The 23,876-nt window shown below is 42.8% G+C and overlaps 1 protein-coding gene across 5 annotated transcripts in view; it reads right to left on the bottom strand.

Moving 5' to 3' along the window:
- Positions 1-23,876, bottom strand: part of dscaml1 (Down syndrome cell adhesion molecule like 1) — a 71,071-nt gene that overhangs the window by 24,142 nt on the left and 23,053 nt on the right. For all 5 annotated transcript variants that reach the window (XM_076100313.1, XM_076100315.1, XM_076100316.1 and 2 more), the window contains exons 2-8: positions 8,934-9,080; positions 8,308-8,586; positions 6,988-7,263; positions 6,119-6,418; positions 3,385-3,527; positions 3,019-3,148; positions 971-1,249 (exon numbers count right to left, since the gene is read on the bottom strand). In XM_076100313.1, coding sequence (XP_075956428.1) covers positions 971-1,249; positions 3,019-3,148; positions 3,385-3,527; positions 6,119-6,418; positions 6,988-7,263; positions 8,308-8,586; positions 8,934-9,080 — 1,554 coding nt within the window. The remainder of the gene's footprint in view (positions 1-970; positions 1,250-3,018; positions 3,149-3,384; positions 3,528-6,118; positions 6,419-6,987; positions 7,264-8,307; positions 8,587-8,933; positions 9,081-23,876) is intronic.

Below are 23,876 nucleotides of genomic sequence, written 5' to 3'. Positions count from 1 at the left end.
TCATAATTAAACTTGATGTTAATAGAACACTGATTAACCAGAAATTTAAAAAATGGCATCAAAAAGGTTGCCGACCCCTGGATTGTATTTTTATATCATATACAGAATATATAAATATATAGACTGTATATGTATATATATATATATATAGTATAACAGTATAAAATGTGTAAAACATATATAAACATATAAAAAAGTTGGGAACCCCAGGTTTAATCTTAAACATATTTTTCAAACTAATATTTAATGTAAAATCTTAATTTTTAAAATCTTAATCTGCAAAGTAACTACAGCTGTTAAATAAATGCAGTGGACTAAAAGGTGGTGGAGAAGAAGTAAAAAGTACCAGAGCCAGAGGCATAGGCAGTATTGCTAGAGTCACCACTTAAAATCTTGCCTTGGGCACCAAATTGGTCTAGGTCGGCTCTGTAAAGTACCATAAAATCGAAATAGTACAGTTAAGTAAAGGTATCTCAAAACTGTAGTTAGGTAGTAGTATTTGAGTAAATGTTACTTTCCACCACTGCTGATTTTATATATCAAAAGTACTAGCCACAGGAGGAAGTACACAGGAAGAAAGAGTTGAATAGTCGTTTCTGTGAGAGGCTCTGAAGAGTCTGACAAAATTACTCAATCACTCAGCTTCACAGAAAGTCTACCCTGGAGGTCATGAAATTTGAAAGATGAGGGTTTTTACGAGCAAAGATGGTCTAATAAATGCTACAGAGCTGCATTATGGGAAGTTAAGTATCCAGTGTAACCCATAACAAGGACATAGAGTCAAGATATATAAGCCTTGCTGCTTCAATTTTGACTACTTTTTGAAATCTACGAAGTCATCCAACTTTATTTGAGTGCAATACTAAATCACTGCAGTGCTATTTTAAAATAACCCCCTCCCTTTCCCCTTAAACCCTTTCTTAATCTCACTTTTGTATTAACAATCATCTCTCACTCCTTCCTTTCTTACCTGTTACTGTGAGCTGCCTCTCCGTGCTGACAGTGGCAGCATCATTGCTGGCAATGCAGGTGTAGTTGCCATTGTGTTTGAGCGACACCTTGGATATCTGGAGAGAGCTCATGAACTCCTTTGTGTCGATGGTGATGCCAGAAGAGGCCACGATCTCCTGCCCGTCCTTGCGCCATGTGATGCGTATGGGCATGTCTCCAGACGACACCACGCAGGCAATGTACATCAGTTTACCAATGGAAGTCGGAGGAAAGTCAAATGGCTGGATCAGTGGAGGAACTGAGAGAGGCAGAGAAGGGGAGGATGAAAGAGTAAAGCAAGAGAGGTGAAGGAAGGAGAGTGATATGGTGTAAGATGTGTAGAGAGGAAGAGAGAGTAAATAGAAATGTAAGAGACAAAGTAATTGGGGGGGGGGGGGGGGGGGGGGGGGGGATAGTGAAACGAGATAAAAGGAGATGAGTAAAAGAGATAGAACAGGCAGATCAAGTGAGGAAATACATGATGAAAAGGAGAGTGGGGGAGAGAAAAAGGCAAGGACAGGCAACAGGGTGAAATAAAGGGTATATAGAGAGAAGACAGAATACGGCAAATAGGCAGTGGAAATAAAGAAAAAAAAGATGAATGAAAACAGTTAGAGGGTTTTTTAAATGAGCGGGGTGAGTAAGAGGTGAAGACAGAGATGAATAAGCGAAGGATGAAGAAAGAGAGAAAGTCAGATGTAAAGACACAGGGAGAATATGGGTAGACATACATTGAAGATTTGGGGGCACCAAAAGGACATGAGGTGGGAGGGTAAGTGATGCAAAGGGAAAAGAGGTGGATGTAGAAAGATACAAAAGAGGGAGACATTAAGAAAGAGGGAGATGTATTTTAGAGGACATGGATCAGAATCATTTTTGTTAAACTAGTAGTCTATCTTTCCGTTGGATTTCTTGAGTCTGTCATCTAAGCCTGGACCCCGAAAGCTTCCAAAACACCACCGCCTGGCCTACTAGCCTACCCACTTTTTAGCCGCCTGTACCCCCTACCAATCCTTCCACTCCATCCCACCCTGCCCTGCTAAAGCCAGCCCATAATAGCTGCTCTAATTAGAGCCCCATCCGCAGGGGGAAGAACGGTGTTGCTATGGAGAACGGCGGAGGTGATGGCGGTGGTTTAGAGTGGAGAAGGAAGGGAGGGTGGTGGTTATGGTTGGGGGGGGGGGGGGGGGGGGTTTTACAGCTGAGACATCTGGGGGATTTAATCTGGGCCTCGTTAAAATTCATCTAATTAAATCAGAGACATGACGAACACACATTCATACAAGCACATACCCACACGAGCATGCAGCCAATGCACATACACACGAGCATGTGCATGTCCACGAAAGCGCACTTGTGTACACGCATGTGCATGTATGCACGAAAAAACACTACGAAGACACCTGACCACCAAAAATTTCACACATCTGCTAATGTCAATTCAAAACCCACACAACCCAAACTCACAACTTCTTAAAACTAACATGTCATGCTATCATGCTGTGTGGCGAGCTGACCAACATAGCATACAGATATGCAAAATGTATGCAGCACACAAACACACAATGCAATTCACACACATTTATGCATGCGTGTGGCATGCACGCACACAAATTATGCTCCATGTAATTGCGGAGTGGTTGAAACAGCGCACTCGGCCACTCCGCCCCTTAATCAGGGGTTATTAGAGGCAATGCATACAGCTTTCTTCTTTCCTCTCTCTCTGTTTTACTCACACCCTCCTGCTTCAAAACCAGTCTTACTCACTCTCCATCAGTGTTACAATCACCCTCTTTGACATTCATATTCTTTTCCCAGTAACAAACAGCTAGACTCATATAAATTACATTTCTATAATCATTTTACTTAGTTTATTCTCTTCATTGGGCAAACCTCTAACAAGTACTTACTTATATACTACTGTGCTATGCATGCTTTTAGAGATATCTGTGTGACTCTCCATCCTAGCCAAGTAAAAGAAAGTGTGAAACTCTGACAAAGTTATTATTTTCAAAATGATCAACTGACCTTTGACAGTGATATAGACAGTCTGCGTGATAAACAGCTGTGGTTGGATGAGCACGCTGCAGACATAGGCCCCCTCGTCCATCCCCTTCTGAACGTCGCTGAGCTTCAGAGTCCCATTTTCATACACCACCTGAACAGTAGTCAGCAGTGTTACACTCAGAGGTGTCACATGGATGGTCTTTTTATTCATACATGTGTTTACATGAGCTGTGAATTTGAATGAGATGATGCCAGATGATCAGTTGCTAAAATTTTAATTTAGATGGTCAAACCACAACTTAGTGACTTTTAAACAACACTAGAAGGAAAATAAGTTATGATACATTTTTATTTTCTTTGAGCAAAAATGCAGAAAGCGAAATCTACCTGGCGATGATTGTCAGGCAACAGAAGCCCCTCCTTGTACCAGTTGATTGAGTAATAAGGGTACCCAATCACACGGCAGTTTATGAAGGAGTTTCTTCCCGCCACTGCAGTGATGTTTTTCATAGGCCGAATCCTCGGAGGACCTAATGGGGGTAGAGAGACAGAGAGAGAGAGAGAGAGAGAGAGAGAGAGAGAGAGAGAGAGAGAGATGGGCAGAGGGAGAAATATGGAGAGAAAGAAAATGAGATGTGTTGACCAGAGGAAGAAAAGAGAGGGGAAAATGATAAGATTATTAGTTGATGTTGTCAGAGGCAGGTTGTGGAATTTTAGAAATAAAGGGGAGGGGTGACAGGGAAGGGAGTTGGGCAGTAGGGAAGAGACAGAAGAGGAAAAAAAGCATGTAAGGGTACGGGAAGAGAGAGAGAGGTTTGAGTGTCTTATCTTAATGTGAAAAAGCAGCTTAAATTCTGAAGTTTTTCTGAAGGAGCGCCTGCATACTCCTGCACAATTTCTGACCAACTGTTTTCTGATGAAAATCAGTTTAGTCAGACACTGTAAGATTTTAAAGCCAACAGCAATACAGTTACTCAGCTGTTTTTTAAGCAACCTTTAAAAAGATGTGAACTAAAATAAGCCTTATCAATTGCCTTTAAAAGTTAAAACCTTTCCGCTTTAGGCAGGGGGGAACTAAAAGTGGGTCAAAATATTAGGGAAAACGCCCCCGTTTCTCTGACAGTTATCTTTGTTTCCCCGAGTACCAGAATCAAACTTAATGCAGGGATGCCAGACATATATTACAGTAAATGTATCCTGCACCTGCCAGATTTGTGTTGGGTGTTGCAGGACATGCAGGATCGTAATTCCGTCGCACCCCTCCAATGCAGTACTCATTGGCTTTAACAACCTAATCAGAGATTGTTTACATACGCATGTGTGCAAAGCACTTTTTATTCACTGTGGGACATGGACAAAGTGCATTTCTCATGATTGCGTAGTGTAACAAATGCATTGTTTTCTCTGTTATAACAAACGAACGTGTGCTCTGTGCTGTGAACTCTAAGAAGGTCCTGCTACGTGGGCTATAGTCATTTGAGTGACAATGAGAATGAGCAATACTGACCACAACAGGTAATTGATACAGTAGACTAACAGGAACAAAATCCATGTGAATGCTAAAAACATAAATGTATAACAAAAATGAAGCTTGACTGCCTCAATATGTTGCTCATGTATCATTGCCAAAAGAGAGACTGAAGGATGTGGACCGGCAGCCAGACAGTAAGTCGGACGGACACAAAATGTGTTTAGCATTACTGGAGGACACTGGGAGCTATCACTCAATCATCTGTCAATTCTTCTGTGACCTTCTCACCATTGTTCTTCTTTCTATCTTTGTTTTTGTCTCTCCTTCGAGCCCTCCTACCCACTTCTCTCTCTCTCTCTCTTTCTCTTTCTCTCTCCTCCCTTTCTCAGCGTGTGCTGAGCTTTGAAGTCACAGCTCTGACGAGTGAAAGATGTATTATTCAGTAGCACCGTCGCACAGACACACACGCCGACACTCACGCACAAACACATAAACAGTATACACGTGCATGCGTGTTCAACTACTGTCTGTGTGGCTTAGTATCTCTGCTTTTGGCCTCTGACTGAATGAGATAAGTGTATCACATTTCAGTGAGTGGGCAAGCATAGTGTGTTACTGCTTTTTCATGTGTGGTTATGCATGTGTGTATTGGCTGGATGTGTATTGCATGCAGGGCTGAAGCTCTCTGGCAATTGAGGTCATTCTTACTCCGATGATCATTCTGGCATGTCTCCTTAGAGCAGACTCGCATGTCACAACCATACATCTCACTAAAGGACAGAGAAAAGTGTGTGTGTGTGTGTGTGTGTGTGTGTGTGTGTGTGTGTGTGTGTGTGTGTGTGTGTGTGTGTGTGTGTGTGTGAAAGAGCGAGAGGGAGAGAGCGAGACATGGAGACAGTGATACAGCCCTGTCCATCGGTGTCACTCCTCATCGGTGTCATCTCTGACGACAGTGACTTCACCAGTCCTGTCACCAGAGTTCACCATCACTCCCCCAGCAGACACTGGCACTCCTCCCCTCTTCTCTCATTCCATCTATTCCCTCTCTTCCCTCGGTCTCTGGCCATCTGTTTCTTTCTCTTCTAAAGTTTCTTCATCCATTTGTCTCACGTTCCCTTTAATCTTGCTTCCTCTCATTTAGCCACTCTTTCTCTCCATATGTTCAGCTACAATCTCTCTATTGGAACATTTGGTCAGCCTTTAAACTACTGTCTTACTGTTTATGTATGTGAGCATACAGGTAGCTACAGTAGGTGGATGAGTATTTGTATTTGTTTTCTTGTGGTGTTCATATGTATGTGTGCGTTCACAAAGTCTGAGGTGCAGAGCTACAGTAAACTAAACAACAGGACAGCAACAGACTGCAAGAAAGAAAGACACAATGAGACAGACAACATACACTGTATGTGCTGCTTGAGGAACAAAACACTGATGGCTGCAAATAATTATTATATAAGTGTAAAGATTGACAGATTGACAGACAATAGAAAAAAGAAAGAAAGAGAAGAACTAAAAATACACAGTAAAGCAAAACACACATACAGACTTAGAGATAGAGATATAGAAGGGTAGAGGATAGGATATGGGTCAGGGTGGGGGTCAGGCCATAAAAAGCCGCTGTATGACTGATATTGAAAAGTAGACAGGCACCTCTTACGTTTATGCGCGCTTGGTACTCGGCACTACCGGCCGAGTTTCGTGCGGCGCACCGATACACTCCTCCATCGCGAATCTGCGGGCTGCTGATGTTGACGTGGCTCACGGTGCTGCCGTCCGAGAGCGTGTACTGGCTGGTTCTGACACGCGACAGGTCCCGGGCAATAGGCTCGTCGTCCAGGGTCCAGGTGATGGTGGGAGGAGGTGCTCCTTTGGCAGCGCACATCAGGGAAAACGGTTCACCCGGGACCACCACCCTCTCGCTGAAGGAGGCGACAATGCGGGGTGTACCATCTGAGAAACAATCAAAAGACAAGAGATGTAAGGTGTGAATATAGAAACAAATGGTAACAGAGTGTTACACTGGATTCAAATCAGCCTTTTGGTTGAAAAACATAATAGACTAAATACTCAGAAGCATATGAAAAATGTTTTTACTGTACGGCACCGAATAAAAAAGTAACACCTCATGTCTGTAACAGGAAGTGTAACATAATATAGCCAATCTGTCCCAGGGCTAGTATTACCATAACCATATGCAGAAACATATGTGTGCAAGAGTGCATGTACTCAATGTGCATGATGAAATAAAAATGAATTGGAAATTATTGGAGAGATTACACTCGATGAAACATAACAGAAATGCTATGCAATTGTCATTGTTATTACCCACTGAATGAATGGAGATCAGTTCTCCCTTGTCCTCTTCACAATAATTTGTCAAAATACGGACAAAACTGAAAAAACATATCCCAGTAACAGACACACAACTCCACATTAAGTATAGGCATTACATAAACTGGACCTTTGACAGTTCTTGTTATATATACATTGATGATTTTATACCGACATGGTGTCCTCACCTTCGAGCAGTATGATGGAGAAGTCCTGGGCAGTCTGGCCTTTGCGCGTGGCAAAGCACTGGTAAGCTCCCGAGTGTCTCTTTTGTGCAGCGGAAATGAACAATGTCTCATTGTGAGCCCCCTGTATGGAAAAGTGCTGATCGGGCAGGACAGATTCTGTGTTACGGTACCAGGACACCATAAAGTTCGGGGAACCCTGGACGGCACAGGATAGGATGACTGTGCTGCTGATCCCCGTCTTCAGGTTCTTGGGAGACAAGGTGACCCGCAGTGGCTCTAGAGACGAGACGACCAGGCAGAGATTTTTAAAAAAAAGACAAGAAGGTGCTTTTTTATAAATGTCAGTCATACCTTCTCACTCACAAGTTAATATCTAAACACAAGGCACCGAACTTGGTGGCACTACTTGTATTGCTGAACGAAAGCAATTTGAAACTGGGACAGGCCAGGCAACCTAAATCCTATATTGGTGTGATCGTATTTTTGTTGTTTTTGTGTCGAGATTTCTGCCATTGCTTTTTACGTGTGAGGGTGTCTGCTAAGCGGCGAGCAAAACCGAGACAGAAAGAAAGAAAGGGGAGAAAATGTCAGTGAGCAATAAAGCAGCTGGTGTTGAGTGCTTTAGGCTGCTGAATGTGTGTGAGCGTGTGTGTCAGGGAGCGACCATGCAAGTGTAAGACTTTCTTCATGGGCAATAAGTGCATCTACTGTAAGTGTGTGTCCAAATGTGTGTGTATGTGTACCACCTTCTATGCTCTGTCATAGGAGGTTTGTGGGTTGTGCTGTGATGTGCCCTGTGGCCTGTCTGCGCAGTGTCCACTGACTTCACCCTTTCCCAACCACTTCTCCTCTCTCCCCCTCCTCCCCCCTTTTCCCTTCACAAGTGTACCATTTTCTCTACCGGCGTCACCTCCTCACATCTCGTTCATTCATACATCTCTCCCTCCCGCTCTCACATCCTAAGTAAAGTGAAGGACGTTGCCTGCAAGACCACTGTTCTGCTCTGTCACCGTAGTGACGCCTCGCTGGGGTTTGGGAGCACTGCTGGGGAACGAGCCATCCATGGGGATCAAGCTCACGCTCGGTCCAGACAAGGGTGGGTTGGAGAGGGGCGTGTATGAGGCATGGGGCCAGGGTAAAGCCAACAGAGCTTAAATGATGTCTCCATCACACCTGACATCACATTCATCTCACTCTTTCACTCCAACTGTACTTGTCATTGTGGACCAACGGATGAATTAAGTAATCAGTGATGCTTTGTCGTGTGCTGAATCTTGGTATTTTATTACTCTGCTATACTGTTTTCAGTCCTTTACTCACCTATGACGTTGAGGTGACCTGTCACCTCTTTGGAGCCAAAGCTGTTGGTGACCTCACAGATGTAGTTGCCACTGTCCTCGAGCCTCAAATCGGAAACGGTGAGGCCAGAGGTGCGCCGCGTCCAGCGGGAGTCTGCAGGTAATGGCCGACCATCCTTTAGCCATCGGATGGTGGGGTTTGGGTATCCGGAAGCGATGCAGGGCAGCTCCACACTCTGCCCCACCTGCACCTCACCGGACTGGAAACTGTCCAGCAGTGACGGGGTGGACTCCGTAGGGTCTGTAGATGAAGCACGTCCATAACGATATATTCATTCAGAAAAATCTGTACTTTAACCAATTTTTAGATCCTTAAAGGAATAGTTTGAAAAATAAATGTATTCACTTTCTTGCTAAGAGTTTAATGAAAAGATAGATACCAATGTCATGTCTATAGGGTAACTATGCAGCTGCTGCTAGCAGATGGTTAGCTTAGCTTAGCACAAAGACTAGAAACAGAGGAAACAGCTGTCTTGTACATTTTTTGAAGAATACAAGTGTCAAAGAAAAGTCACTGCTCATATAGTCATGCTTTGATTGGCATTTAGCATCTACAATGAAAGGAAATGATAACTTTACGTTGCCTACCCATAACAGAGAGCCTGGCTCCATTGCTCTGGCGAGTCTCTCCACTGTACTTGTGCTTTGTGATGCAGCGGTAGGTGGACAGAGCATCTTCCTTCTGAACTTCTGAGATATACAGAGCGCCAAATGTGGTCAGGAAAAAACGGTTACCTGTGGAGGACAGCAGAGAGGGAACAGGTAGGAGAGGCGAGAAGGATACGTTAGTCAGCATATCTGAGTAACATATTATAACAAAGCCATGTCATTTGCATGTAAAGCATTGTGAGGGTCTATGGAAAGAGGGTGTCAAATGCTGTATAGATAAATCCATTTGTTTGTTTTCATTACAGTTTCATAATGTCCACTATAGGGCTTTGTTCACTTTCTTCTGTCTTCTCTATGCCTAAATAATATATGTCTATGTCGAAAAAGTAAGGATTTCTGAGTGAATTTTTGAAAGACAAATGGTGCAATTGGCCCTCATACAAGTCGAGAGCTGAATTCATAAGCAATAAAATGCACCTTTGCTGAATTCAATACACTCAGAGGTTTTGCTGCTACAGCCTTACTTGGTCTGGTATGACCTGTAGCTTATGGTGGCTAATGTTCTTTAGATAGATTTACTGTGTAACTGACTGTACTTAACTGTACTTAATCAGTTCACTGACGTAAAGGCTCTACTACATTTCTGTTACACTGTTACACTATGTTTTACCAGGTCACAGATACATATTTCAGTGGTGTAATAACAAAACAAGAAAAGATTGCCACAATTGCCAAAAAGGTAAACCGTACATTCCACACAATGCCTTGTCCACCTAACATGGATGTAAACGTGTGTACCACTATTACTTCTTCATTTTACGCCTACATCAATACACAATTCTACACAAATGCTCTCTCGATGCCACATGTCTTTTCAAGTTTTATTCACTATTCTCAATGAACACAATTAAAACCGCTCTTCATTTTTTTGCAATTGATGGAAAAAGCAAAGCAAGCAAAGACAAACTGATGTTGGGCGAGGGAACGGTTGCGTAAGACGTATGTTGCTTTTGGAGTAGGCGAGAAATGCCAACTTCTCCATCATGAGACCGTCTTGACAAACCGCGAAAACACTGAATTTCAGAAGAAAAGGAAAGGCAGGACTAGAATAAACATGAACTCAAAACACCCAACCACAGCACTTAGGTGAACACATGGGAGCTTTAAACATACTCTGTCCGATCCATCGAGCGAGATTTACACAATAGAGAAAGACCGATGAGGGGGAAGAGAAAGAGAGAAGAGAGAGGGGTGTTATTGTAGGTGTAAATAATTGATGTGTCTCTGTGTGTTATGGTAACAGCAGATTAGTGTCATTTTCATTTCACATCAGTGACTGCTTGGTCTGCCTCTGATTTATCTACATGTCAATAGAGACAGCATGTGCACACGTGTGTATGTGAGAGAAGAAGAAGAAGAAGAAGAGGAGAAGAGAGAGATGGAAGAAGAAGAGGCGAAGAGAGTGTATTTCAGTGTTTAATTATTTCCGCTTCTCTGACTCTTTTTGTATTCTGTTCCCCCAAAGGGATATTTTAGACAGTGTGCACTTCAGAGTTTGTTGTAGATTGCAGATTGTTTGCTTATGTGAATTATATTGCAGTTTGTGTGTGTGTGAGTGTGTGTCTGGCTGTTGTTTGCATGTACATGGTGTTTCATTGTATCTTTGCAATGTTGACAAGAGAGGACTTGAGTTAAACACAGGAGCATTGAATAGTTGAATACTGGAAATATGTGGCGCACACACACACACACACACACACACACACACACACACACACACACACACACACACACAGCTCCAAGCAATAGGTCAGCACCTAGTCAAAGCACATATATTCTGAAACTTTAGGGTGCTAGCTTTTAGATGTGGTTAATTGTTGATGAAAGGAGACTGCTGTAGTGTGAAAAGTTCAGTACTTGTTTTGTTTTTACTTAAATGCTAATTTTTTTGTCAATACTGCGTTAATAGAGTTTCCCAGTTCTCATTCTTATGTTTTGATAAACAATATGTATGTTAATTGTCTGATATGAGCGCACTCATCTGTACATGTTTCTGCATCTATGTATGTAAATGTCAATACAAGATTTTTGGTCGAATGTATCAATGGACATGTGTAGATATGAATGCGTAAGTATCAATAACCAAGCTAGTGTGTGTGTGTGTGTGTGTGTGTGTGTGTGTGTGTGTCTCCTGCCACATTGTGAGCAACAACAATCGATGCATTTTATAGCACCACAACCCCATCCAAAAGAGATTTATTAAAAGAGAGACGACTAGCCTGGCTTCCTGCCACACACACACACACACACACACACACACACACACACACACACACACACACACACACACTCGCTCCATCACTTTAACAATACTGAAACTTGAAGGAGACCGAGGGCGTTACATTTTGTGTCGAAGCTGCCAGGTTTTGACTGCCTAAACAAAATGTGCATTATTCCTTTAACAGAAGGGATTTTCATTTGATGTCACTTCACTACTCATCGATTAATCTGTTGACTATTTTCTACATTAATCTTTAAGTCAATTAAAAGGCAAATTGTGAAATTGTGATCAAATATATTACATTTTCAATGATAAAAAAACTGGAAAAACTAAGTGTAATTTTGATTGATTTGACTTGAGCTATGAAGTAGTTATGGAATCATTTTGTGCCGATCAACTAATCGTTGAATTGACTGATCATTTCAGGGCTGCTGATCAGATTTTAGAGCTTTAGAGTCCCCGACTCTTAACGTCAGATCTGTTACAATATCTGTGTGTGTGATACTGAGCTGTAAGATTTCTGAATATATATATATATATATATATATATATATACTGTACATACAAAGACACATATGTACACAAGTACACAGCGCACTTGTAACTGTCTGCCTGTGCATCATGCATACTGTATGTGGAGGTTCACACTCACGTGTTTTCATGCGAGTCAGACTGTTGTGCTGAGTGCTAAGCGACGTAAGCTGTAATTTCCAAGCCTGCCCTTTTGTTCCAACCTGGGTATTAAGCCTTACAGGATAATATGCACTTGGCGAGTAGAACCCTGTATAACACACTGCTACAACCTGTCACAACATGCCTGGAGAGAGGAAGACAGACCAGAAGGGGGTGGAGAGGGGAGAGAGGGGGGGGGGGGGGGGGGGGGGGGTTAGAGAAAGAAATGCTGAGATGTTTAAGAATGGAGAGAAAAGAGAGTGGCGCAAGGGACATTAAGCTTGTCAATGTTGGTTTTAAAGGAAACGTATTCTATAATTTTGCCATAGTTTTTTCTGCAAAATCAATTCCTTGTGTAGCAATCAACACAGTTTCCATCTACTCTATCCATTGATATACATTTGATGTGTGTTAAAATCTAACAAAAACACTGGCCAAATGATGCATATCTGAGTAGCCTAAATTTCCTTGAAAAATAATAATATATTGGTATGTCCAGCTACAGCATGTAGTGACATAAACTAAACAAGGTGAGTTATGACCGAGCAAAAGCAGCCAGTTCAAATTATCAAAAGATGAATTCATTATCAATTTTCTGATCAATGAATCATTTCAACACTAAAGTGCTTAATGAGAGTGGTATATTAGGTAAAATATTCAATTATCTATCTTCCCTTGGCTGCTCTGAGATCAGCCTACTCTACTACTCTTCACTTCCACTCTCCTCTTTTCACTGCTGCTCTTTCTACCTCATATCTAATTTCTAGCCACCGCCTGCTCTCCTGCTGTCTTTGGAGATGTGACACACCTAAAACAGCAGAGAGGGTGCAGGCAGCGATGGAGGGAGGCAGAGGAGGAGAGGAAGGGGCTGACCCCACAGGAAAGAGGACGGCAGATGGAGATTGATGGAGGGAGAGATAGGGAGATAAAGAGAAACATGCCGTTGGGAGTGACAGAGGAGGGGGGAGAGAGTGAGAGGGATGAGGGGCCTGCAGGCCTGAGAGCCACACATGGGTAAAAACAATTCCTCTACGTCTTTATCTGTCTCTCTTTATCTCCCTCTCTCTTTCTCCCCTTGCAAGCCTCTCCTTGTAGGAGAGAAGATCAATTCTTGTCTAGTCTGCCTACGCCTCCAGGAGTTTGTTGTTGTTGAGTGTGTGTATGTATGTATGTATGCATGCGCTTCTGTGTCTGCTTTTTTTTTTTCTTCTGCTGTGGGACGCAGGATGTGATTTTTTGAGGTCCATCCCAGGGAGGCGCAAAATCCACTCATTTCATCCTTGACTCCTCGATATCTATTCAGCCTTCACAGCCTCTCTTCCTCCACTCTCCCCTTTGCCCTCTACCTCTCTCTGTCGCTGCCCTTTTTCCTTTTAGTCTGTGCTCCTCTTCCTCTTCTTTTAGGAGAGCCTGTAAGTATTGGAATCAGTTCAGCTCATCAGCCTTAGGGAGGAAGTCAAGCCAAGTGCAGAGTGAATCTGCTACTGTATCTCTCTGTGTGCGCAAGTGTGTGTGTGTGTATAAGTGTACGCATGCCAGAAATTCCACAGACATACATGCAAATAATGAGACGGAGAAACAGTAAGGGAAAGAGAGAGAGGGGGGGGGGGGGGGAGAGAGAGAGAGAGACGGACACAATGAAAAAAGGATTAGGGAGCCCTGGAGCATCACTTGTCTTCCCCAAAGTTCCCCCGGAGAGAGGACACCCCTCTCCTTTGAGACAGTTAGGGGAGTTAGAGGAGGGGGAGGCAGGTGAGATGGAGGAGGTGGTAAAAAGATGGAGGCAGAAAATGAAGGGAAGCAGGAAAGTCGCAGCTATATATATCCCGTTGTTGTACATGGCTGCCGTCTTTAACAAATTATCTTTAAACAGGGGCGAGGGGGGAGAGAATAGCAAGAGCAAAACAATGAAGATAAAATGCTAATGCTAATGTGGCAGGTTGGAGAAAAGAATTAGATCAGACAGGAAAGAAAGATACAAAAACTAAGAAAAGACATACATACTTTGAGATGCTGGCTAGATTATAGAGACAATAAAGAGACAGAAATAGATAAAACAGCGAGGCAAAGCGAGAAGGAAAGTGATAACGGAGAGAAACAGAGCAGGAGAGGAAATGGCGTAAGTAAGGGGGTTTGTTCTTGGTGCTGCCATGCAAATGAAGGCAGTGCTGCAGCAATGCTAACTAACAGCAATTCACACTGTTGGACTCATCACTTATTAATGCTCTATGGCTCCCCCTCCCTCCTTCCCTCCCATCTCTTTCCCTCTCCCTCTCTTTAACCATTCCTCTCTCCCCTGCTCTCGCCAGGATCTCTCGTTTTCGTTCGCTCTCTCGCTCGCTGTTGCTAGGGCCTGTGCACTCACGTGACAACAGCTGGGTAGGGGGCGCTGCGGTGGCACACAGCGACATGTGCAAGTGTGCGTTTCATGAGTGCTTTTCATGTGTGTGTGCGCATGCTTTGTATGTGCGACAGAGTACCCTTCATTAGAGGTAAAAATGGAATCAGCCATTTAAATGATGGCGATGGAGATCAGAGGAGAGAGAAAACGCTGAATGGATCTGTAATTGGTTCACAGGCCTGGGCTATAGGCTACAGCGGAGCTCAACACATCTCCGTGCATCATGTCACTTCATTATTCACTCGGTGCTTTTTCACAAAAACACATGCTGAAGACTGTCACGACCGTTATTGTCGAGGTTTGCCTTTCAGGTATTAAGGCTAAATGGACCACAGGCTTGGTACAATACAAATCAGTAGTTGTAAAAATGGACTTATCCCAAATGCATGCACACACAATCTGTTTCACGATCTACACATTCTTACTCCCACTGTCTCACGATGCACGTTTGCAGAGCGCACTCAACAAATTGTAAGTATGTGTTTTTGTGCAGAGCATCCTCACTACAGGATGCCACAGCGATAAGCAGACAGTGGAGAACACCTACACATTTGTTATTTATTCTCCTCCTCTTGATTCAGCTTTTCATTTCTGATTTTCTTCTTTTTTTTCCTTTCCTGCCACTGTGTCTCCATCTATCCACTTATCATTACATTGCTAATTTCACTAGCTTTGTCTCTCTCTCTCTCTCACACTTGTACCAGATGCTGCAGTGGAAATGAAAGATGAAAGATGTGGACCTATATGCCAGTCCACATTTGAGCATGTGTGAGGCATTAAGGGCGTGTAAGTGTGTGTTTAATGTGTTTCAGAATCATAAAAGGGTGCAAATGCCTGTTTGTCAGTGTTTTAAAACTAAAACACATTTTCAGACAGTTTTACTGTTATTAATATAAAAGCACTTTTGGAACAGAGAACTCGGTATCGCTGTGCTGAGAGAAATAGTGCAAAAAGGGGTGAGACCTCAGTCAAATGCCCGCTAGTGCCATGTGCTTGCATGTGAAAGACTCATTGAGAATGCATTGTTTGTTTGCTGCCCTTTATTCACAAAGGCCTCTGAAATATACTTAAAAACATTCAGGCCACACACCTCAAAATTCTATCACCTCCAATTAAACACAGAACTAAATGTCTTTAAATGGCAATATAGGAGTGTAAGAGCATGTAAAGAATCAGCCTGCACATGGGTGTGAAAGGCCCATGATTCACTGAGCAGATGAATCTGGCTGTTTTCAGCAAGCTATGAACCACAACAAACAATATTTGCGCTACGATGGAATACAGTTGAAGTTTAAGGATATCTAAATGATAGATTAGGGGGGTTACCATTAGAGTTATTGTACATGAATAGAGTTAAGCAAGATGCATCTACCTTAACTTTATTCATCAATTATTTAAGCACCGCCTAGTCAGCAAAGTGTGTAGTGTGTACAGCTAAGGATTTCGTAAAACAAGCTAGAAAATATGCCATAATGAAAATCTACAGAAGTGCATATACCCATGGTCATGAGAAGTGGTGTATATAGGAGAAATGTTCAAGGCCTTCAGCAAATCAGCACCATGGACAGCTATATTTCCAAACGCTCAGGGATACTAGCAGAGGTAGCACCACGGACAGCTCTGCTGCTTCAGTCCAAAATTGGAAAAACTTCTTGTGTCAAGTCTCATAGGGGTCTCAGTGGAACAATGGTTGGCATAATTTAACTGTGTGTGTGTGTGTGTGTGTGTGTGTGTGTGTGTGTGTGTGTGTGTGTGTGTGTGTGTGTGTGTGTGAAGGGTAATGTTAGCTACAGTGGATATTGTGGCAGACTAATAAAATAGTAATGTGGCATATGGCCCAGTGCTACAGCCCAACCTACCAGCAGTTAGTCAACTCCCTGCAAGAGACATTTAGTAACAGAGCATCTAACATTGGTAAACAAGGTACAACAATGTATTTGTGATTATTAATCCAAAACGGTCATCCAGTAGCGTAGCTAGTGCAAATGTGACACCATGCTGGACCAGGTTAGTTTCAAATTATTGAATTAGTCCCGACATAACAAGTGAGAAAAAGTATGAAGTCATAACTATCCTAAAATATATATGTAAATCATAAACATTTCTTCGGGACGGTGCATATATTTTGCACCGAGTATAAATAAGGGGTTCTAGTATAAATAAATCTATTGTTACTCTGGACTGAACTTACTCTTACCAAAGTAACAAATTCCTTACTATCCACTGAAATAGTCATCATAGTAATTACGCTTATGCAGTTTTAAACTATTTTGACCTTTGTATTCTCTCCAAAGATAATAGCCCATGAGCCTGAGAACATGGTTTGTTTTAACTGTTATCTTCATGCAGCTTTGCTAGTCCTAAAATCATCAACTCTGCCTCAGCTGATGAGCAATGTTTTATAATAAAATCAATGCTGATTTGTATAACAACAGCCTGTGATCACACCAAAATGCCTGTATGCAAAAAGCATATTAAAAGAATCACATTAAGCATTTGTTCTTTCAATAGTGAACAGGTAAAGATGATGTTTGTCAGTGTGAGAAAAAATAAAAGGAGTCAGACCTGATTAATCCTCCTCCACACCTTCCCCTGGCTAGTTCATTTAATAATTACCAAGGGCCCATTATGGCTGATTCAAGGAGGCACTGGGAGGGCCTACTAAAAGCTATTTCATTTGAACTACTCGTACTGTACCTAAACGCCCTCCTTGCATCATACACACACACACGCACACACACACACACTACATAAAACACGACTTCTACAACTGTGAGTCCATTCAGGTCCAACATGTAATTAACACCATCACTTCACTTCACTCACATCTATAGGCAAGAGTGTGTACATGGTTGTGTGTGTCTAAAGCATGCAGTAAGTGCACCCGTGCTTGTCCACCTGTGCATACATACATGTCTGTGTGTGTGTGTGTGTGTTTAGGGGCTGAAAGGTGGGCAGGGGTGAGGGATAATAACGATTGGATTCTAATAGAATGTTCTCATCCTTCTAAATCCCCCTCCTGCACTCTCCCTCTAGCTGCCATATGAACACCCCCATTACAAGGGCAGATGAATGAAAATGAACAGAGCTGTGGTGTGATTCCCCGAGTGTCAAATCAATACCACTCCCCTCCTCCCCTCTTCCTCTCCTGCCTTCCAACCCGCCCTCTCTCCCTTCATCCTTTTCTCTGCTACTATAATTTTCCTATTCTCCTCTCCTCTGTTGGGTCTGAAGAATTGACATGTGTTTGACAATGGGAAATCTACACCTAGCGACAATAGGCTCTCTCCCTGTCTGAGCCTCTCTCTGTCTCGCTCTCTATCTCTCTTTAGTGAAATGAATGACGCTTGCTCCTATCTCCTCTCTATCACATTCAAAGTAGTCCATAATAGTTAAGTGCTACTGAGAGCAAGCTAGACAGAGAAAGAGCCACAATAACGTTATATTACTGCCACTTTCTTTTACTCAACCAGAGGTTGAGAAGAAGGTTAAAAAAAGTCAAATTTCAGTTTCTCTCTCTATGAGGACACATGCAGATACCAGAGGCAGAGTAATTGAAGAGGAAACACAGATACACACTCGGGTTTATTCTTATCGCTCTACAAGTGTTTTGGTTTTTCAGCCCCAACCCTTGACCTTCTCATCCTGCTCTCCTGCCTTGTTCTGTCTGTTTACCAGGTTCAATATGATGCAGTCATCTGAGGATACGTATGCTGAGGACTAATGCACTCATTAAAAAGGCATGCTTCACCGTCAAATGCCAGCTGCCGCCCTCCCCAACAACACAAAGTCTCCTGTTTTCTTTGTCTTTCCCTATCTTGATATCTATCTGTTTCCTTGGTTCTCTGGTGTCTACCCCTGTCTCTCTTCCTGCTGCTGTCTTCCCGTTTCGCTTTCTATATCTGTTGTTAGAAGGTGACACCCCGTACACCCACACACCCCTCACCCTCTCTGAGCAACTCATGCTTGAGACCAGAGAGAGAGGAGAAAAAGAGAGCGGAAAAAGAAAAAGAAATAAAGGAAATGGAAAAATGCACTCATCCAAACCAAAAGAAATAGAAGGAAGGATAAATCAGATAATCTGCCTGTTGTCATCATCAGCCCTCTCCCCATGCCTTCATCCCTGTTTTTCCCTCTGTAATGGTTGAAGACCTCGACCATACTTAAGCAACCTTAATTGGAATGGCCATTAATATTGAAGCAGAAAGATGGAGACAGAGGTGAATGTCTGGATGAAGAGAAAATGGTTAGAATAGTGTGATAGAAAAGAAAAAAAGAGAAACCTCCGATTGTTTGCATGTTTTTCTTTTCTGTTAAAATGACGTTCTGTATGTCATAGTGTACACACAAACACACAACCAAAAAAGGCTTATAACTAAATGCACCTGTGACTCCATTTGGTCACTGACAATGTCACATTTACAAACACCTAGTCCAGACTTGTCAACATGCGGTGCATTGTGTGGCTTTTGTCTTTAATTATTTAGTCTCATAGATAATAGAGAGAGACATGCTCCCCAGCCATGAGAAGACTAGAGGGACATATCTAAAACACACACAAAACCCGCCTGGACACAGAGTTAAATTTACTAGTAAGTGTGACCTTATTTCTGCCGAGGAAAACACAAAAAAAAGCGATGTATTTAATTTCACACAGGTCGTTTTTGTGTGATTGTCATCCATTATGTAGAGGAGGACACGGGGAAAAGAAGAGAACAAAGAACAAAACAGCATGAACTTGGTTCCATAGTCTACTTGTGGCAACGCAGGTATCTGCACAGATACAATGCTGAAGCTTGTGTGCATGAGGGAGACAGGGAGAGCACCGGCACACATATGATAAACTCTCACACAAATCAATAAAACCTTGCCCTTTGTAAAGCCATGTTGTCCTCAGTGGGAGTACTACAGAGCAACAGCATGTAAGCAGCATCGTAGTGACACATACTGAATCTCAGCGAGCAGGGGGGGTCACCGGGGAGCAAGGCCTGTGTGCGCCTCAGTGCACCTTGCATGGCAGGCGGATGTGAGGAGCGAGGGGTGAGGGAAGGGGGAGGGGAACGAGGTAGGGTGGGTAGTGAAGGTAGTCAACTCTCCTACGCATTCCTTCCCTGGCTCCCTTCGTTCGCCTGCGCCACAGTGATGATGCACCCTCACCGCTGTTGCTGGGCATCTTGGCGACAGAGACCCAAAAGAGGATGAAGAGGAGGAGAAGGAGGAGGAGTTAAAGCAGGAGAACGAAATGAGGGATGATGGGAAGCGAAAGAGCTGCAGAGACAGATGTTTCAGATTGGAGTGGAGTCGTGGTGACATGCTAAAAGCGGGTCCCCCAGACGTTGCGGGGAGGCCTGAGGGGCCAGGAGTGCCCAAAGTACGTGCTTGGAGGAGGGGGGGGGGCACCACAGCAGCAGCTCTCCCTGCCTCCCTGGCTGTCTCTTCTGCCTCACTGCCCCCCTACACTCTGTCCCACTTTAGCCCAATGTCACTGCCAGAGCAAGGGGGAGGGGACACAAAAAGAGAGACAGAAAGAGAGGGAAATAGAAGGAAAGCAAAGAGAAACTAAGATGGAGAAAAGGAGGAAAGACAGATTGAGGACTGGAAGAAAAATAAAAACCCAAGAGAGCTTGATGATGATGAGGACACTGATGCAGGAGGAGAGTATGGGGAGTCCATCTGAGGTGCCATTACATGCTCTCATGTATCCAGATTTTCTCTCTCAAATTCCCTTGTCTGGGAATTCTTTTGTCTCCTTGTCACACAAACATACCACACTCAGCATATGTAGGAGTTACACAAGCAGTCAAGCACAAAGTCCCGATAGCAAATACATGTATCTGCAGGAACACGCTTGCACACGCCTGCATACACACACACACACAGAGTGGCTAGTCAGGCGTGCTTTGTGCTCTTGTCAGCTGATCCAGCATCCCATGGCATGGGGATGTGTGATTCTTGGAGATAAGCATGCTTAACAGGACAACAGTACAACAACCCAAAGGTTCAATAAACACCATGTTCATCTCTCTTTGCTGGGCTTTGCTACATTTATTAACAGCCCTGCAATCCACTTACCATTACAGATAAAAGTGTTGTAGTCAAAACCACCTAAACCGAGACCAAGTCATGACCAAGACCAGACCAGTGTGAATCCCACACTGCAAAATACATGCAAACCATAGGCACTCCTCAAATTGATCTGAAAGATCCACATTCCCATCAAAACACCCACAGAAAACAACTGGAGATTCCTCTTCATTCACGTATTGTATCGCCATATATACTATAAATGACTAATGACTTGATAAAAATAATCAAAAGTCAATCTAAATGTGAGTTTTATGTGAGAAAAATGTACTTTGCTTTCTATGAGCAATACATCACAGTAGTGAAGTTGACAAACAAAGCAGATAATGCACAGACAATTTGGCAGATCTTAACCAGTCTTTAAATTTAATTAAACAATATGAGTAACCTCGAGAACATAAGAGGACAATATTGGTCTGAGAGCAAAGACACGTTTGTGACCCTGGTGTACTCTGCACAATCATTTTGATTTAGGTCTAGGAATAAATAACAAAATCTGGAAAACAGCAGCAAACGATTAGGATGAAAAAACATGCAGGACATATCAAATGAATTGACCTCTGAAGATAATTTGGCTCTGAATGTTATAATCAGAAATTGAATGAATTGCTCTTCATGGCAATTAAGTGTTGGTTCCATATTTAAATAAGTACATTTAGCAAAAGGGACAAACATCCAGAAGCCTTGAAGAGTTTTGAAGTAATCTTGTATGAGCAGAGTCATAGGCCATTCAATTATGGCAAGATTTGAAAATGGATTTGTAAAACAGTGGCACCCCACTTACGTATATAATTACAAACCTCTGGGTTTGCTCAAAAATGAATCATTTCAGCCAGCTTAACCATATGACCATCCAATGTCCATCCAAACTTCAAAGGCCTCTCTGACAATTTCAAACCTGGCGCCTCTCAGTTGTTATCAGATGAACGCTGACTCTGGCTGAAGGACATTTAAACCAGCTTATCTTCTATCTTTAATTGAAGGGAATGCCACTACAGAAGTCTTTCCAGACAGGAGCTCTGGATTTAAAGTCATGTTCACCCAAATACAATCAATGTATAGGGTTACACCGCGTGTACATTGATGTAATATATCGTGTCAACACCAACATGTGGAAAAAAAACTACTTTTTGACCCCTTGTATCTTCCCTGACTTACAGTACGTGGAAGAGCAGAAGACAACAACACGGCAGCAAAATGTATGACTTGATCCCAGAACCATCAACATCTAACTGATGCTATAATAACATTTGTAAATTGAGTGAAATAGAGGTATATTCGTCTCTGTACACTTTATTCCCCCATGTCTTTACTGCATCCGTCTCTCCCATCTTCCTGTCATCCTCAGTACCTTAAATCTGAGTTTGGCGACTCCATCCTGTCCTATGCTCAAATACATCGATCTCTTTCAGCTCAAACAACTGCAGTTCAACCCTCTCTTGTCATTTTTTACCCGTCTTCACTTCAAACCTATTGACAGACCCGCTATTGTCACTGGAGGAGCCCTCACGTCTTAAAATTCAACCACATTGGCACAATGTTCATCATGTAGTTAAAATTCTCTGTTTATGAACCGCCTCTTTACAATGCAAGAGAGAGCATAATAACGCAAATTCACTCACAGTGTGTTGTCTTTCCTTTATTGCATTATTATCTTAATCACATTACAATCATATTTTGTGTTTAGTGGGATTGTTGGGATGGCTGGGGATGTCTACTGTTAATGATGGTCCATACGCAGCAGTGGATGAACTCTCTGGGTACAGGCACATATGGATCAGGGCAGGATAGTGTAAAGGAGCCATGGCAATTTCTTGGCCCCTACCCATGCACCCATCTCTTACACACATCTAGGTTTTACCCCCCTCCTCCCCCTCCATCCACTGTCCAATCCTCAATATCCCGCCCTAAAGAGTGGGAGGTCTCATAAAGGGCTGGCACCGACATACGGCAGTTTGGATAGAGGTGGCACTTTCCAAGGTCATTCAGCATGTCTACTGTGTGTGTTTCACCATCTCTGCTGCATGAGAGAACTCCCACATATCATAGGTCGGACATAGGCCATTTTTGTATTTCAATGCATAATGTAGTATGCAGAGTAGAGGCCATCTTATGAGATTGCCTGTCTGCCTGCAGTGTAAGAAAAGGAGATGCTTGCTTGCTTGCTGCTGCTGCTGCTGCTGCTTGGTTTTAATGGGCCAGCAACTGAAGCTGAACCTCAAATCATCATAATGAGAGAGAATGAGATCCACATACGCAAGGGGGAGGAAGGGAAGGTAGATAAGGAAATTGGGTGTAGAGAGAGAAAGAAAGATGGGGGAGTCAAAGAAACAGAGGAGGTGGGAGAGAAAGGGAGAGATAAGGAGAGGGGAAAGAGGGGTGAGAAATGAGAGTTTCCTCTGCATCTCTGATTTGCTTGGGTGATATTCATCAGAGCGACAGAGCGTAGGGAGGAATAGATGGAGGGAGGCAGCAGTAAGGGAGGAGGAAAAAGAGAGAAAGCATAAGTATTCTTTGTTTCTATAAGCCATTTGTTTTTATTAAGCTTCCCTGCCTGTTCTTGTAGCTGTTTCCTGTGCTCTCCACCGGCTTATATTTGTTTTTGTTCGGTTACAGGGTCATGTCTATAGCGGTTACCTACAAGCATAAAGCTAAGTGTTGCATTCAGCATGTCAAGATGTTTTTATGTGTTGTGGTTTGATTTATTTTCATTTATTTTCAGTTTAGTTTTAATTGGCCTTAAATTATACATTTTCTTGATGTCAACAAATCCCATGAACAGATCAAAACCAACTCTGACTATCCTTAATACGCATTATATTGTCTGTGTAGCCAAAGCCTCAAATAGCGTATTCCTCTGTGCCAGAGACCTCAATCTATTAACTATTAAAGACACACCATTGCACTGGGTGACATGTTCCTTCATTATGATAAAAACGATCACTGTAGTTTATTTAGGATAGTAAATCCCACATTTACTATCCTGCTGTCATTAATATTCACTAATGCACCAAATGGGTATTCATTCACAGCGGAAATTGTCCCCAATAAACACACATTTACTCCTGTTTGAGTAACGTGTGGAATATGAATGGGATTGTGGCCGAGTGCTACAGACAAGGCAGAGAAGTCAGAAAGTATTGAGAGGTGGACAAAATACCAAATAATGCCAGTTTTAGACTTAAATATAACATTAGACTACTTCACTGCAGTGGAAACGGTGTGGTCGTTTGGAATAACACAATATGGAAGGTGAAGGTGATTATTATAGCCTCGACATAAAAAGCTTCAAGCTGTGTGGAAAAACAAAGCTGAAAAATCTTAAGAGACTGGGTGCAGTGCAGTGTGGGAGAAGAAGCTGGAAGGAAATGAGGGATGCACGGAGGGAAGGAGAGTGGGAGAGGGAGGGAGGGAGGGGGGGGGGCAGAAGAGAGGGAATGTGACAGAGTGGTGACAGAGGGAGAGAGCAGAGCGCTGTGTGTGT

This window comes from Anarhichas minor, unplaced genomic scaffold (assembly GCF_050575085.1).
Source record: "Anarhichas minor isolate MPS153535 unplaced genomic scaffold, ASM5057508v1 ptg000026l, whole genome shotgun sequence".
NCBI classification, from domain to species: domain Eukaryota; kingdom Metazoa; phylum Chordata; class Actinopteri; order Perciformes; family Anarhichadidae; genus Anarhichas; species Anarhichas minor.
Note: the sequence above shows the minus strand (reverse complement) of the source record. Positions and strands in the feature narration are given on the sequence as shown.